Source organism: Macaca fascicularis, chromosome 9 (genome assembly GCF_037993035.2).
Source record: "Macaca fascicularis isolate 582-1 chromosome 9, T2T-MFA8v1.1".
Taxonomy (NCBI): domain Eukaryota; kingdom Metazoa; phylum Chordata; class Mammalia; order Primates; family Cercopithecidae; genus Macaca; species Macaca fascicularis.
In genome coordinates this window covers 136060733-136077002 of record NC_088383.1, presented here as the reverse complement: position 1 = coordinate 136077002, position 16270 = coordinate 136060733, and the positions used below count along the sequence as shown (strand labels likewise).

Below are 16270 nucleotides of genomic sequence, written 5' to 3'. Positions count from 1 at the left end.
ACATAAAGAACAAGAAGGATGATCATTTTTTATTCAGTTTCACTGCTCAGTGGACAGATGGCCCTTTACTAATATTTAGGAGGGCTTCGCTGGCCGGTAAAAAATGGCGTCTTCATCCACAGGTAGTTTATTGTGTCAAATCAAAACCAAAACAAAAAGTAGTTGAAGACTGCGCTATTAAATGTCTGCGGTTTAAAACACTGTGCATCCCTGGGGTGGGAGCAGTGGCGCACGTCTGTAATCCCAGTGCTTTGAAGGCAGAGGCAGGAGGGGCGCTTGAGGCCAGGAGTTTGAAGCTGCAGTGAGCTATGATCATGCCACTGCACTACAGCCTGGGCAACAGAGTGAGACCCCTATCTCTTAAAAAATAAATTATAAAGGCTATGTATCCCATTTGCTCACAATGGCACTTTTCAGAATGCAGTGATACCAACAGATGAGGAAACAAGCAGTGCACCTGGCCACTGAGAGGCGGCAAGTTAGGGAGAGAAAAGGAAGGATTTGGTGTCCAATCTCACTCCTTGGTCTGCAAGCCCAGTGACCAGCTTTCTCCAAGTTTGTTTGTGGGGTTTTCTAAAAATTATTTTCTTAGCAACTTCTGAGTCTTCTGCTTGAGGCTCAGGGCCCCTCCCAAAGAGGAGTTGCTTCCATTATAGAAGCAGGAGCTGGCACAGGAATATTAAAGCTCTTACGTCAGGATTTTTAGGTGCTGAAAACAAGAGCAAAACCAACAACCACATCTTGAAATTCAAACCTCAAAGTACGCAAAATGCCAAATGGGCATTATATGCCAATTAGACTGTAAACAATCTTCTTTAAAAATATTCTGAGAGTTGACTGGTGATGCCTTTTCCATATCATGTCATAATTATCAAAGAGTCACAGACACCACCAGCAACACATGTTCCAGGATGATCCAGGGCACTGACATATGGAGACATGAGGCAGAACCCTGAGCATCCCATAAACTAAGTGCACTGAGAAGGAGGTCACACACACGGCACGTGACAAGCATTCGCCTAGGCTGCACACTTACCTGAGCTCTTTGGGATCAAACACCAATTTCACATCGTTGACGATCGTTGGTAAGTATTTCAGTGCTGCCCCCTGCAAACCAAGAAACAAGAAGGCTGAGCAGCATGCAGGTTAGGGAGTGCTCATACTAATTTGTAATCCTTATGAGAAGAACCGCAGAAATACTGAGAAGAGAAAGATCACTTCCAGATGAGGGGCTGATGGCTAACACGATGAAAACAGAGCAAAGAAAAAATTCATCAGGAGCAGTGGTTCACACCTGCAATCCCAGCACTTTGGGAGGTTGAGGCGGGCAGATCGCTTCAGCTCAGGAGTTTGAGACCAGCCTGGGCAACATGGCGAAATTCCACCTTTACAACAAAATTACCCTGGCGTTCGTGGCTTGTGCCTGTAGTCCCAGCTATTCAGGAGGCTGAGGCAAGAGGATCACTTAAGCCCAGGAAGTAGGGGTTGCAGTGAGCCACGATCACAGCATGGCAATCCAGCCCCGGCAACAGAGCAAGATCCTGTCTCAAAAAAGAAAACGAACCTCTAATCTACAAAGAATGCTCAAAGAATGCTAAATTCTTACAGGTTGTCTTGACACAAAATAAAATTATTATTAACAGAAGCCAACACTTACCACCTGCGGCCTAAGTGCCTATACAATGTGCTTTTCTGTGCATGTGATTTTCTCCTTTAACCCCTGCAGAGCTCTGTGAGGTTAAAGCAAAATGAAGACCTGTCCCCCTCAGAATAATCCTCTTCCATTAAATTCACTTCAACTCTTCTACATTCAATGATTAAAGTCAACTGTCTTTGTTCCAATCCAAAAATATTTTCCTGTATATCTGCATATACTTTAATTATGAATCATTTTGTTCTTCAGTAATGTATCTTCTAGAAAACAAACACCCTCAAAAAACAGAGTAATGATATTCATGATAGATCCTGTCATGCTACACACTGTGCTAGGACCCGTGTATATTTGATCTTTAATTCTTACAGACCTCCTGTATTAGTCCATTTTCATCCTACTATGAAGAAATACCTGAGACTGGGTAATTTATAAAGGAAAGATTTTAATGGACTTACAGTTCCACATGGCTGGGAAGGCCTCTTAATCATGGTGGAAGGTGAAGGAGGAGCAAAAGCACATCTTACATGGCAGCAGACAACAGAGTGTGTGCAGGTGAATTGTGCCTTATAAAACCATCAGATCTCAGGAGGCGTATTCACCATCATCAGAATAGCACAGGGAAAACCTGTGCTCATGATTCAATTACCTCCTACAAGGCCCCTCCCACAACATAGGCGGATTATGGGAGCTACAGTTCAAGATGAGATTTGGGTGGGACACAGCCAAATCACATCACCTATTATAAGGTAGCTGAGTAGGAAGGAGAAAAAACCGACAATGGAGACATTCATTACTTTGTCCCTGTTCATAAAGCTAGTACTGAACTAAGGTAGAATTAAATTCAGTTGGGGGAAAGCCAGAGACTGAGTCCCTCTGCTCTCTTCTGTTGGGAAAAGTTGCTAGATTTTAAGTGATCTGACTCTGGCTCTGCCACCTTCTACCTGTGTCTTTAAGTAAGAGGGGAAAATAACATTCACGCCAGATACTTCAAGGGGTTGCATTAAAGCTCAAAATCAAATTGGAAAATGAATAGGGTAACACTTTGAACACTGGAAAATACTACACGATTACAGAAACAATTTTTACAATTGTTCTCCAAAAGCAAGTAGGCAGAAACTCATTTGAAAAGTATTCCCCTGAACATATACAGACGTTGATGGATTTGTAACAAAGGTACACAGTACCACGGGCAAATAAATAAACTTCATGCCCTACTCTCTCACACTGCACAAAACTCAACTTTAAATAGATCACAGATCTTAAATGTAGAACTTCAAAAACTATAAAACTTTCGGAAGAAAATACATGTGAGTTTGGGCTAAGCAAAGATTTCTTAGATATGGTACAAATAGCACAATGTGTAAAAGAAAAAACTGATAAAATGGACTTCATCAAAATAAAGAATTTCTGCTCTTTGAAAGGTACTACTGAGATAACAAGAACTACACAGGGAGAAAATGACTGGAAATCATAAATCTGCTAAAGATTAGTACCAAGAATACACAAAGAACCCTTAAAACTCAATCATGAGAAAACAATCTTCCCCTCCCCGCAAAATGGGCAAAAGAGATGAAGAGACAATTCTCCAAAGAAGATAGATGGCAAATAAGTACTTGAAAAGACGCTCAGCACCATTACTCATCAGGGAACTGCAAATTAAAATGACAATAAGATACAAGTAACGTCTCTAAGAATCATGAAAACAAAACAAAATTCCTACTCTTCGTATAACGTGCTCTTTGTATAACACTGCTAGTCTGAATGCAAAAATAGTTTAGCAACTTTAGAAGAGTTCAGTAGTCTCTCACAGGTAAACATTCATAACCCGTAGCACCCAGCCACTTTACTCCTAGCTACCTCCTCAAATGAAGTGAAAACCTACATTCACAAAAACTGAAGGCATCCTCGTAAGGTTAACAAGAACTCTGGACAGCCATACAGTGATAATTAAGCCCGGAACAGGTTGCCCTTCAGCCCACTTTCTCGTAATCCCAAGTCACGCAGCACTAGATACTGGTCATCTGCATCCTCAACGTTCCTGCAAATAGGATTTCTGATATTAGGATCATAAGTCTTTTGTTGAAGAATTGCTTAAGGTGTTTCTCAGATCCTGAATCCCAGGGAAACGGCTGGTGCCAACTGGTTTGAAAACCCTCCACAGAGGAAAGGAATCAGCACTGCAATGCAGTTTCTTCATCTCCCTGTCCCTTCACCCCACGCTCTTCAACCCACTTAGGCCTGCTCCAAAAACACTTAACAATACCTAGCCCCAAACTCCTCCAGCAGACAATCTGAGGTTTCCTCCTCCTGTTTTGGTGGTTCTATGATTAAAACTCTTTCTCTGCTGCAACCCAGAGCCGCAGCACATTGACTTGGCATGCACATGGGACAGTGAACCTGTTACAGTTACAAAACCCTTACGTGGACGTCTCTAGCAGCTTTATCTGTAATCCCCAAACACTAGAAACAACCCGAATGTCCCCTCAAGAGGGGAATCCATACAACGGAACTCGACACAGTAACACAGAAGCACCAACCACTGTTACCTACAACACAGATGCACCTGAACAACACAGTGATAAATAAAACAAGACATACGCAAGAGGCTGCAGCCCGTATGACTCAATTTTCATAACATTCTGGAAAAGGCACAGCTATAGGAATGGAGAGCATGTCAGTGGCTGGTGGGGAAGGGGACAGGGGAATGCAGGGGGCTCAGGGGCCCTCCCATGGGATGACTGCATTATGCCTTTGTCAAAGCTGGCACAGCTGTCCAGTAAAAAAGAGTAAATTTTATTGTATGTAAATTATACTTTTTTTTTTTTTTTTTGAGACAGAGTTTCACTCTTTCGCCTGGGCTGGAGTGCAGTGGCACAATCTTGGCTCACTGAAACCTCCACCCACCAGGTTCATGTCATTCTTCTGCCTCAGCCTCCCGAGTAGCTGGGACTACAGGTGCCCACCACCACACCTGGCTCATTTTTGTATTTTTAGTAGAGACGGGGTTGCACCATGATGGCCAGGCTGGTCTCAAACTCCTGACCTCAAGTAATCCACCCACCTCGGCCTCCCAAGGTGCTGAGATTACAAGTGTGAGCCACCGTGCCCAGCCTATACTTTAATTTTGTAAGTGACTAAGAATATATTCCCTGGGCATATTTCCATAGTTACCTGGGATGGGAAATGCCTGAAAGAATGGCAGGCTGGTGTCTCAACTCTGGGGTGCAGGTCAAGTCATTTCAGGTGAGTTCAAGTTGCCTCATCTCTAATGTGAGTATTCTGCACCTGCCAGACAAGTTTCCAGGTGCCGGGCTCTATGGACACATTAATCCCCATGGCAACCTGATGAAGGAGGCCTATTACTATCCCCTTTCACAGAGGAGACGGTGGAGACACGCAAAACTGAAGTCTTTGGCCCAGACTGGCACTGCTGGGATTTGGGGTTGGTCTGTGCAGCCCCAAAGCTAATTTTGCAAAACCACCACGCTTCACCTTCACCAAAAATATAGTAGAGGATAAAGCAACTTTTGCCCCCTACATCTCCACTCCAGAACAATCCATGCGATCCATGCTGTTGTTCACCTCAGCGTTCTCCCTGTCCTTCAATGCCAACCAGATCCCAACCATCTGCTTTGGGATGCAACTTGTCAAAAGAGCATTAAATAGTAATAATTTCATTCTGATTTCAAAAGTTCTGCTTCCACTACCTCAGTGTTGCTTGGGGAAAAAAACAGAAAACATTTATTGTGACATTTAATAGCCAGCGTTGGCACAGGCTGATTGCTCAGTCTCCCGGTCTCTCGTATCACTTGCGAACACCCAGAGGGTGAGGCACGAATTGGCTTCATGCATTTTATACTGTGCCCAGCAAAGCATCAACTGCCTGTAGCAAGTTTATAAATACCGTTTCACCAGGGTGAACTGGCCACAAACAAGACAGGCCTTTATGGTCCACCTGCCGCTGGCTCCCCTCGGACCACCGCATGCTGCATGAATCAGGACCGGCAGAGCGCCAGGCAGGGCGAGGGCTCCCAAAGCCTTCCCTGCTGGGGTCTTCCCGAGCTCCTAGAATCAAAAATGTCACAATGACACCCCCAGAGAAGGGGTCGTGCCCCCTGAGGTGGGGACATGCAATGCCAGTGATCCCAAAATGTTGGTTTAACTCAGAATTCTGCTTAACTGACCAAGATGATTTTGTGTCTCTCGGTAAATGAGGTTTAGCAAGAACTGGGAGGAACCCACATCTGCTATCAGTCCTAGGTGATGGAACAAAAGTCAGGACAGAGAGAACGGAATACAGAAGAAACATGGGGAGAGGCGCGTCTTACACTGTGGGTCCACCTGTTCTCCTGAAGGGCTGGGTTTCCTCTCCTTCTCCACTCTCCCTCCATGGCTGACTCAGTCTTTCTTTGCTCTCCTGAAGCCTGGCCCCCACCCCTCCTGTCTCATGTCACCACCTCCTACAGAGAAAAACAAAAGCCACCACAAGAAAGGAACTCGCTAAGCTTCCAACCACCCAAACCAAACACTAGACTCCAGCTCCCAGCCTCTGCCCCTGCCTTGGGTTTTCGGGGCACCCGCCTGCTCTGTGGGGCTTCAACCTCTTTCCCTGCTGTCTGCTCAGGGCCCTCCTGCCCTTTGTCCTCTCTCTCTCTCTCCTCAGAGCCTTCAGTTCTCACCCCTCTGGCTCCTGCTTTCTATAATGAAGCCCACGCCAGCCTCTCACCCAGAAAAGCAGCCCCAGGCCCTGCGATCTTCCGCTCCATCAGACAATTCCCCACACTGTGGGCCGAGGCCCGCATCCACTTCCCGCACGATCCCTCCTCACTCCCACTGCAGCCTGACTCTGGCCCGCACCACAGTTCTGTTCCTGCCAACGCCACAATGACTTCAGGCTGTTCTCAAGTGGCCTTTCTGATGACACTTTGGCCACCTCACCTGCGGGGCACTCGTGGCCCTCGCTCCCAGGGTGGCCGCCCTCCTCTCCACCCTCCTTCCAGCTCCCTGTGTGGGGCCCCGCTCCCCCAGCCCCTTGCCCGTGGGTTCCTCGGGGTCCCTCTACATATCCCCCAAGGGACCTCACCTCCTGCCATGCCAATGACTCCCAATTCTGATCCATCTCCAGGGCTCTCCTTCCTCCCGAGCCCAACACCCACAGCCTACACCCACCGGGCTCCACCCTTGCTGACCCTAGACATTGCAAACTCCCCCTGCCTTGGTGGAAGCCACAGCTGCTTCGCCTTCCCTAGGGATTCCAGTGCCAGGCACTGCACCACCAAGCCCCAGCTGCATGCCACAGGCCTGGGCATCATACCACGCGTTCTCTCTTCCTCACAGCCCCCTTCTAGACAGCGACAGAGCCCTTGGTTCAGGCTGTTAACTACCCCCGGGACAAACAGCACCTGGGCTGCACCACTACTGCCTCCCATTGGCTTTGCTGCCACAGCGTCCCACCCGCCCTCCCTGCCTCCACGCTGACTCCTCAAGGACACTCCTCACTGGCCGCCAGAGCAGCCTTCTGAAAATGCAAATGGAATTTAGATACTGTGGCAACGTCCCCTGCTCATAGGACACAAAGAACCTCCTCTGCACCCATGGAGGGCCGTGGGCTCTGGCCCCATGGCCCCAGACTCATCCTTGGTACCTGCAGGACTGTCTCTCACCAAGCTGAGCTTCTTCCAGTTTCCCAGATGGGCCAGGCCCCTCTGCCAGCTCAGAGGCTCGAGCACATGCTGTTCCCTCTTCTGGAGTCACTGCTCTGCCGCCCCACCCAAGTCCACCCCAAACACACAGTTAGGCTCTGGTACCCCTCAGTCCTTAGCTTAGACATCATTTCGTCCAGGACACACAGGTGCCAGGTTAGGAATCCAACATTGTTTGGACATGTGTCCTCTCCATCTCTCATGCTGAAGCATAATGCCAGTGATGGAGGTGGGGAAAGTGGGAGGTGTCTGGGTCACGGGGGAGGGTTTCTGATGAATGGCTTGGTACCCTCCCCGCAGTACCTGATGAATAGCTCGGTACCTTCCCCACAGTAACCAGTGAGTTCCCGCTCTATTAGTTCACATGAGAACTGGCGGTTTAAGACAGTGGCGCCTCCCTGCTCTCTCTCTTGTTCCCTCTCTTGCCATGTGACACGCCTGCTCCCCCTTCACCTTCATCATGAGCAGAAGCTTCCAGAAGCCCTCACCAGAAGCAGATGACTGCACCATGCTTCTTGTGCACCCTGCAGAACCAGGGGCCAAAATAAACCTCTTTTCTCTGTAAGTTACCCAGGCTTGGGTATTCTTTATAGCAACGCAAAATAGATGAATACAGCATCTAGAGACATTCTTATTTGGACTGCAATGGAAGGTCAATTTGTCCGTATTCCCCATAGACAATAAGCTCCTCACAGGTAAGGACAGGGCCTATTTCAGTCTGCCTTGTCTCCTTCTGTCCTTGCAGAGCACACTGGGCAGTCGACTCCCAGACTGACTGCAAACTTCATATATAGTCGTGATCTCTTTATTTTCAAGAAGAATTCCTCTCCGCATTCAGCCACAGAAATCACCTCCTTAACTAAGGGAAAAAATTGTCTTCCCCATCCAGTTGGATTAGTGAGACAAAGACAAGATGCAAAGGGAACTTGGATTCCCTCCTACCACAGGCTCTGGCTCTCCTTGGCAGGAGGGTTCCATTAACCACTATTTTAAGAGCCACACCTAACTTGATTCATTTCTAATACTGGTTATTTGTCCAGAGTTTCAAGTGTTTTAGATTCTGCTCATGTTTGCAGGAAAAACCTTCAGTTTCCTCTGTGGAGTGTGGCAGCTTCACTAAATTCAGGTCTCTTTTGAGTGGAAACAGCTCCTGCCTCAATAGCTTGCCAAGACACAGAGCAACCAACAGACGAAGCAGGGGACACCTGCCCTGTGGATAGACAGTGCTGGGTGGAATCTTATCTACAGAAAGACACTTCCAAAAATAAAAATTCATGAACGCATGTGGGGGACCCTAACCAGCACCATCAAAGGAAGGCAGCGCCATGGTGGATGAGGTCAGGGCTCTGGGACGCTGGCCAGGCTCCTCCACCACTTGCTGTGTGAATTTGGGAATAGTATTTCCTATCAGGGTTTCTCATGGGCAAAACGGTGCTGCTCAACAGGGTCTGCCTCCAGGGGCTGTGGGAGAATGGAATGATGCACTGTGCATGTGATACGCTCGACGCATTGCTCCTGCTCAACAGACCTTGGCCACCGCTACCACCAGCAGAGGCGGCAGGACAGCGTGTGGACCCAGGCAGGTGTTGACACGGAAAACCTCCTCCGCGTGCACATCTCTCAGACCTCAATCTCCATTCAGTACAAACTTCCATTTGTAAAGTGCCATCTACATTGTGGCAAGTATTGAGCAGAATCAGTTCCCAAATCACAAAAAAGATCAGGGTGATAGAAACTGAGGACACTGAAGATTTTACCTGTTTTTGTTTGCCTTTTGTTATTCGTGTAAATCAGTGACGATCTTTATTTAAATAAAACTGTGCTCAGAATGTGCAAAGCTGTTTTCAACTGTGGTGAGAGGCCAGGATGCCAGTCCCTCAGCAGGTGTCTGCTCCACGGGGCCTCCCAGGCACCTGCAAGGTTCCCTGCAGCACAGCGGGATAATCACAAATCAATCCACTGGGGGTGAGGAACAAAAAGTGGCAAGGAGGACAAAGTTCGTGGGATGTCCCCAAAAGACAGAGCTGAGCTTGGAGTGAGGCCCACTTATGCCCCCTGACCCCACAGGTATGAACCATGGACCATGGAGCTGTATGAATGCCCCCTTATGGCCTGGCCCAGCCAAGAACAGAGAAGAGTACTCTCTACAAAATTCAGATGAAGTCACTGATTTTAGCTTTCTTTATTCCTCGCCTGTTCATCAAGTTATAAGTGAACTTACCAAGTAAATGTTTGCTATTTAGGCAAGTAATGTCTTCAGATTTGATTTTAAACTTAGGTAGATTAACTTAATGGCAGTTTAAGTCCTGGCTTCTGTTATTCTATCGACCTGGTAAAGCTTTCGTCTATCCACCTGAGCGGGACGGTCTGATTCTACCTGCATTTAGTCCTCGGACCAATCAACACGTGGGCAGGACCCAGTGACACACCAAGAACACATACCTGGGTCCCATACACACTCAGGCATGAGAGAGGCTTAAGGAGAAACTGAAATTACCACCAAATGCATAAGGGCCCCCAACCATTCACTGAGCACTGACGGAAAGCCAGCAAGCCACAAAAAGAAAACACAAACAAAATTAGAGAGAAATCCAGCCAGTGGTAAAGCTATTTCTGTTTATATTAAGACAGGCGGGCTGCCGAGTGCCCCTCTTAAGGTTCGGTTCACCTCTTAATATCCAGGCAATCAGGAACTCATCGTATTCAGCAATCACAACTCTTGGGAGGGAAAGTCAGATCAAAACTGAACCAGACAGACAAGAACACACTGAAACCAAAGCTTTAGAGGGAAAAGAAGAAACAGGAAAGGGCAGAAGATGCTAAAAGTTTTCTAATTGCTGAACTACTTCAGGTTAAAGAAATAACATTTTTTTTTTCTCCTTTCTGAGATGGAGTCTCACTCTGTTGCCCAGGCTGGAGTGCAATGGCATGATCTCGGCTCACTTCAACCTCCACCTCCCAGGTTCAAGCAATTCTCCTGTCTCAGCCTCCTGAGTAGCGAGAATTACAGACGTGTGCCACCACGCCCGGCTGATTTTTGTATTTTTAGTAGAGACAGGGTTTCACCACATTGGCCAGGCTGGTCTCGAACTCCTGACCTCGTGATCTGCTCGTCTTGGCCTCCCAAAGTGCTGGGATTACAGGCTTGAGCCACTGTGCCCAGCCCAGAAATAAATTTTATACTCGTCTCTAAGCAAATGTAATTGTCCCAGATCTCATGAGAATGCCAACTTAATCCAAACTGAAAACTCAAACAATAAATGCACTTTCCATCTAGTATCAGCTTAAGGTTGTAAGTGTCTCTCTGGCTAAAAATATTACTGATGATGATTAATAGATACTATTTTAAAGTTCAGGCTACATTATTCAGTATAATTATTTTAATTAAACCCATTAGCATATCTTTATATAAGATTAGAAGAGCTATGGGTGATACAAAATAAGTTTTTCTTGAATAATGTATGAAGCAATTATTAATTTACATATTTCTCAAGAAAATTCATATTAAAATGATTCCACTTGGAGGTTTTGAGCTAAAATATATATGGTCCACAAATCCTCCTCCTTTTACACCTTAGTGTTCTGTCTTTGGAAGATGTGGGGAAGAGCCAAACAGTCTCCGGAAATCAGATAAACTTGGATAGGGGAAAATGCACCAAGACCAGCTCTGCCAATTGGTGCCCCTGGACCCACTCTCGGGACTTGATAAAACAGGACGGATGGCTGGACGTGACGGGCTGAGGCGGCTGAAGAAAGGAAATCCACAGAACTTTGAAGACATTCAAGGATGCATCTCTATGGTGTATGTGACAGCAGTCCAGAACAAAAAGAAAGACGATGGCAACAAGGGCTTCAATTCCTTATATCATTAAATTAGGACTGCCTACATCTTATGTATTTCAAATCCAAAAATACTTTTTATAATCAATTATCTTAGTAATCAGCTTCCTTAAAGGTGATTCCGGTTTTTCAGATAGCATTCCCCATCTCCACCACCAATGCTTTGGTTCACTCAATCCCAAATGTCAATTTAGCACCTGAGGGACATTGTTCCTACAAGTATCTGCGTGTGTCTCCATCACAAAGCCCAAACTGAAAAAAGCACGAACTTCCTGAGATTCTTCAATGAATCCAGTTAAAGTTCCTACACAAATCAATTTGTTATGCCTTCCTTGAAGCATGATGTAATACGATGAGTAACGGGTCTCCTGGGCTTCTCAGGGAGAGGGATATTGATATTGTCTTCACTGTGCAGGACTGCTCTTAGCATCTCTGGATCCTGTCCATTAATTGCTCCTACACACACACACACACACACACACACACACACACACACACACACACACACACACACACACAAATAGCTCCTGGCCCATGTGGTTGTGTCACAGATGGATGCCTGGCACACAAAATTCCTCGGCCCTTGGGTCAGCCCAGCAAGACCTGGGCCATGGCTCCTCTCTGGCCACAGGTAGCTGTGCCATGCAGCAATGACCGCTTTCTCTGCCTTCAGCCTTGGCTAAGTAAATCCCCTGCACTTCTCTCCCATACCCCTTCTCTAACTGTAGTCAGAATCACTGTTCAAATGAGCAACCAAAGTCTGCACCTAACTCATCCTTACTTCCCCAAAGCTAGGCACATAGGAGAACAGAAAAAACTGTGGTCAAGGATGGAATAATCTATAAAAGAACAGGAAGGGTCAGAGTAGAAGCCACCAGAACTCAGCGTGTCAGGATAGGGCTACAATGATGCCCTGCAGATGACTAGGTAAGCAGCAGAAGCCACAAAGCAAAAAGTATGAAGCAAGAGAAAAAGAAAGATTAAGCCAGCCTCAGCACAGACAGCAAGAATACCCTCTTCTGCTCTCTGCTCTGGAGTCAGGATGCTCTCTCTAACCTCCCACAATCCATTTGCCAGGAATTAAGTCACACCAAATAGAAGCATTACCGTAATCTAGGCAAGAACAAATTTGAATTAAACTACTGAACTATTCTTTATTTTTTTTCCACTTGATACCAGCACAGTCACCCAGCTAAAGAGGCTCATGGAGAGGGCAGCGATCCTTGGAAAAGGCCTCCATAGCCTCCAAATTGGTGAAAATTGGTTACCTGTCTAGACAGCTTCCAGGAGGCAAAGCACGACTTCCAAATGACGGAGACTTTCTGAAAAACACTTAAAATTCAGAAGTCGACAGACAGGAAAATGGTCCAGTTCCACAGCATCTTAAGGGTCTGAACTGTAGCAAAATGGTTTTGCAAACAGTGAGTGCAGAATGAAGCATATCACACTTGTGTTTTCTTCATGGTCTGAATAATCTGACAAAACGGAGCCTTTCAGGAACAGAAGCGGGTGTAAGACGAAGTGTGTGCAGGACAAAGGAGGAAGAAACATGCAGGAATGAGGCAGAAGCTCGCAGGCTATTCTGTCTGTCCACTGCGCACCCGTCCACCCTCCATCACCCTCCACCTGCCTGGCTGTCCCAGGCTCTAGCCCAGCCTACCAATACTCAGGCTCACTGCCATCGAGGATGGCCAGGGTGCACAGACACTCACAGGTAGAGAGAGCAGGACAGGGGAAGGGAAGGCTTTGGGGTAGAGCGAACACTGAATGCAGAGTGGAGCTCAAGCCCCTGGCTCCCCACCCACAGGCCTACCCCTTCCACTCTCATATGCAGTGCATGGAATTGTGACCCTGCCAAAAAAGGTTCAAGACCTAATCCCTGTGCTATCATTTTAATGTCTGTCCCCTCCAAAATTCAAGTTGAAATTCAATTGACATTGACATTGTAACAGTTATTAACATATGGGGTTTTTTTGGGGTTTTTTTGCTTTTTTTGAGACAGGTTCTCACTCCGTCGCCCAGGCTGGAGGGCTGCGGAATGATCACAACTCACTGCAGCCTCTACCTCCCGGGCTCAAGTTATCCTCCCATCTCAGCCTCCCATGTAGCTGGGACTACAGGCAGGAAAAGAGGCAGGAACTTTAGAGGCAATGTGATTAGGCCATGAGGACTCAGCCACATAGGGAGGATTAGGTCATTGTAAAAGGGCGAGTTTGGCACCCTTTCATCCTCTCACCTTCTGCCATGGGATGACCAGGCAAGAAGGCCCTTAATGCCAGCACCTAGACCTTGGACTTGCCAGCCCCCAGAACTGCGAGCCAGTAAATTGCTGTTCATTATAAAGTACTCAGGTATTTTACTGAGTCTCGGGTATTTTGTTACAGCAGCACACAATGGACTAGGATATCCTGGTGCCTATGAATACAAATGAACTTATAAACAGAATCTTTGCAGATAAACGCAAAACAGAATTACAGTGGGTCCTAAATCCAATGATGGGTATCTTTATAAGGAAAAAAAAAAAAAAAGGCCAAGGCTAGGTGTGATGGCTCACACCTATAAACCCAGCACTTTGGAAACCTGAGGCACGAGGATGGCTTGAGCTCAGGAGTTCAAGACTAGCCAAGGCAACATAGCAAAACCCAGTCTCTACCAAAAATACAAAAAATTAGGTGGGTGCAGTGGCATGCACCTGTGATCTCAGCTACTAGGGAGGCTGAGGTAGGACGATTACTTAAGCCCGAAGGTGGAGGCTGCAGTAAGCCGAGATCATGCCACTGCACTCCAGCCTGGATGCTTGTGGTCCCAGCTACTCGAGAGGCTGAGGTAGGAGGATTTCTTGAGCCTGGAAGGTGGAAGTTGCAGTAAGCCAAGATCACACTACTACACTCTAGCCTGGATGACAGGGTGAGACACTGTCTCAAAAAAAAAGGAAAAGAAAAAGAAGAAAAAGGAGAGGGAGATTGGGATGCCCAGCTGCACACACCACAGGAAAGCAGAGGCAGACACGAGCACGGTGCATCCACAAACCACAGCACACCGAGGACTGTGAGCAGCCCCGGAAGCTGGAAGAGACCAGGAAGGATTCTGCCCTACATCCTTCTAGAGCCTCGGGGAGAGCATGGGCCTGGAGACGCCTTCCTCTTGGACTTCTGGCCTCCAGAACGATGAGGGACCACAATGATGTCGTTTGAAGTCCCTTGTTTTATTGTTTGTGACAGCAGCCCTGAGAGACGAATACATCACCTCACCCCATGAGACACTTGAAGCAAGGATTCTCCCATGACCTGGAGACTAGGATTTGCTTCCATTTTCATTCTGTTTCTGACCAATACCTTTGTAAATTGTAATAAAAACGAATGCCTGCCGGGTACGGTGGCTCACGTCCGTAATCCCAGCACTTTGGAAGACTGAGGCAGGTGGATCACTTGAAGTCAGGAGTTCAAGACGAGCCTGGCAACATGGTGAAACCCTGTCTCTATTAAAAAATACAAAAAAATTATTCAGGTGTGGTGGTGGGGGCCTGTAGTCCCAGCTACTTGGGAGGCTGAAGTAGGAGAACTGCTCAAACCTCAGCCTCAAAAAAAAAAAGAATGCCTAGAAAACCAAAAAGCCACTCGGATGACAGAGCAGCATGGGATTTCTGTCAAGGTTCCTCAACGTTTCCTCCGAGTGTCTGTCCTCTTTTCGTCATGGAGAAGCAATCAGGACGCATGTGCGGCACAACCCTCTCCTGCCCTGGGTGGCACAGAGGGCGGCCGGTGCCAGGCCTGTGGTGGGCACACAGGGACGCTGGGGCCCTGTGGCAGGAGACACGCCTTGCTGGGGGATGACAGAGCCAGGACTACAACTACACCTTTCCAGGATCAAATCCTGACCTCTCCTCCCCGATCCAGCTCATCCTGCTCCATGCACTGGGCACCTTCTCAGCTCCCAGCACTACTGCTGTGGCCACTCCTGTGTCTACAGTCCAGCCAGACTTAACCAGCAGAACTTTCCACAACAATGGGACTATTCTACAGCAGCTCTGGCCAGTACAGTCACCGCTGGGCACACGTCCATCAGGCACTTGAAATACAGGTAGGGTGACTGAGGAATGAACATTTAGCTGTATTCTATTTGAATTTCAATAGGGCAGTGCAAATCTAGATGATGTACCATGGCAGCATCCCTCAGTCAGCTCTTTTTATCCTGAAATTCATCCCGGCCCTCGGATTCTCTCGTATCACCCTGTCATGCTTTCTCCCAGAGGATGAACCCTGTGAGCACGAATGGACCCCACAGGGCAGGGGTCTATGGAGCATGCGGTCAGGGCTCAGGAGCTTCCCTGAGAACAGAGTCGGTGTGTTTTTGGTCATTCTGAGACTCTTCACCATCCTAGGTCTTACGACTTAGTCAGCTAATTTTGCTTCCTTTAATTAGGAATGCTGTATTTTGACACGTTGTTCTCTAGGAAGCGGCACGGAGCTATGGTGATTTCTGAAATCTCAACACGGATATGCTGTCCTGTGATTCTGACCTCAAGCATCCCCCTTCTCCCTCCCTCTAAACAACGCTCTCTCCCGCTCGGGAGCAAACACAGCCTAAGCTTTGATTCCTTGGACCTTGACCCCCAGTGAAGATCTTAGAGATCCGAAAACGTGAAAGACAGCGCCTGTGTTCAACCTACAGATAAAGGTACAATTCAAAAAGGGAAACGGCAAAGCGATCCAGACCAACCTTCACAACTCGCTGAAGTTATGCAGGAGAGGTCCACACAGATAGAGCAATAAAAAGAATATCCTTTCTTCAATCAACAGAAACAGACCCAGCAGTTTCACTCCTCGATGTACACCCAAAAGAATTAAAAACAGGCGTTCAGACAGAAGCCCGTACAGGAATGCTCACAGCAGCTCTATCCACTACAGCCAAAAGGTGAAGTAAGCCAGGTGTGCATCAGGAGATAAATGGATAAACACCTGTGGTCTGTCCATACAATGGGATACTACTGAGCCATGAACAGGAATGATACTACTGAGCCATGAACAGGAATGGGGTGCCAACACACGGATGAAGCCTGAGAATATCCTCAGTA

General features: G+C 47.2%; 1 protein-coding gene across 4 annotated transcripts in view; it reads right to left on the bottom strand.

Annotated features, from left to right (window-relative positions):
• Positions 1 to 16270, bottom strand: part of DOCK1 (dedicator of cytokinesis 1) — a 555400-nt gene that overhangs the window by 348267 nt on the left and 190863 nt on the right. For all 4 annotated transcript variants that reach the window (XM_005566736.4, XM_005566737.4, XM_074003072.1 and 1 more), the window contains exon 24: positions 1037 to 1107. In XM_005566736.4, coding sequence (XP_005566793.1) covers positions 1037 to 1107 — 71 coding nt within the window. The remainder of the gene's footprint in view (positions 1 to 1036; positions 1108 to 16270) is intronic.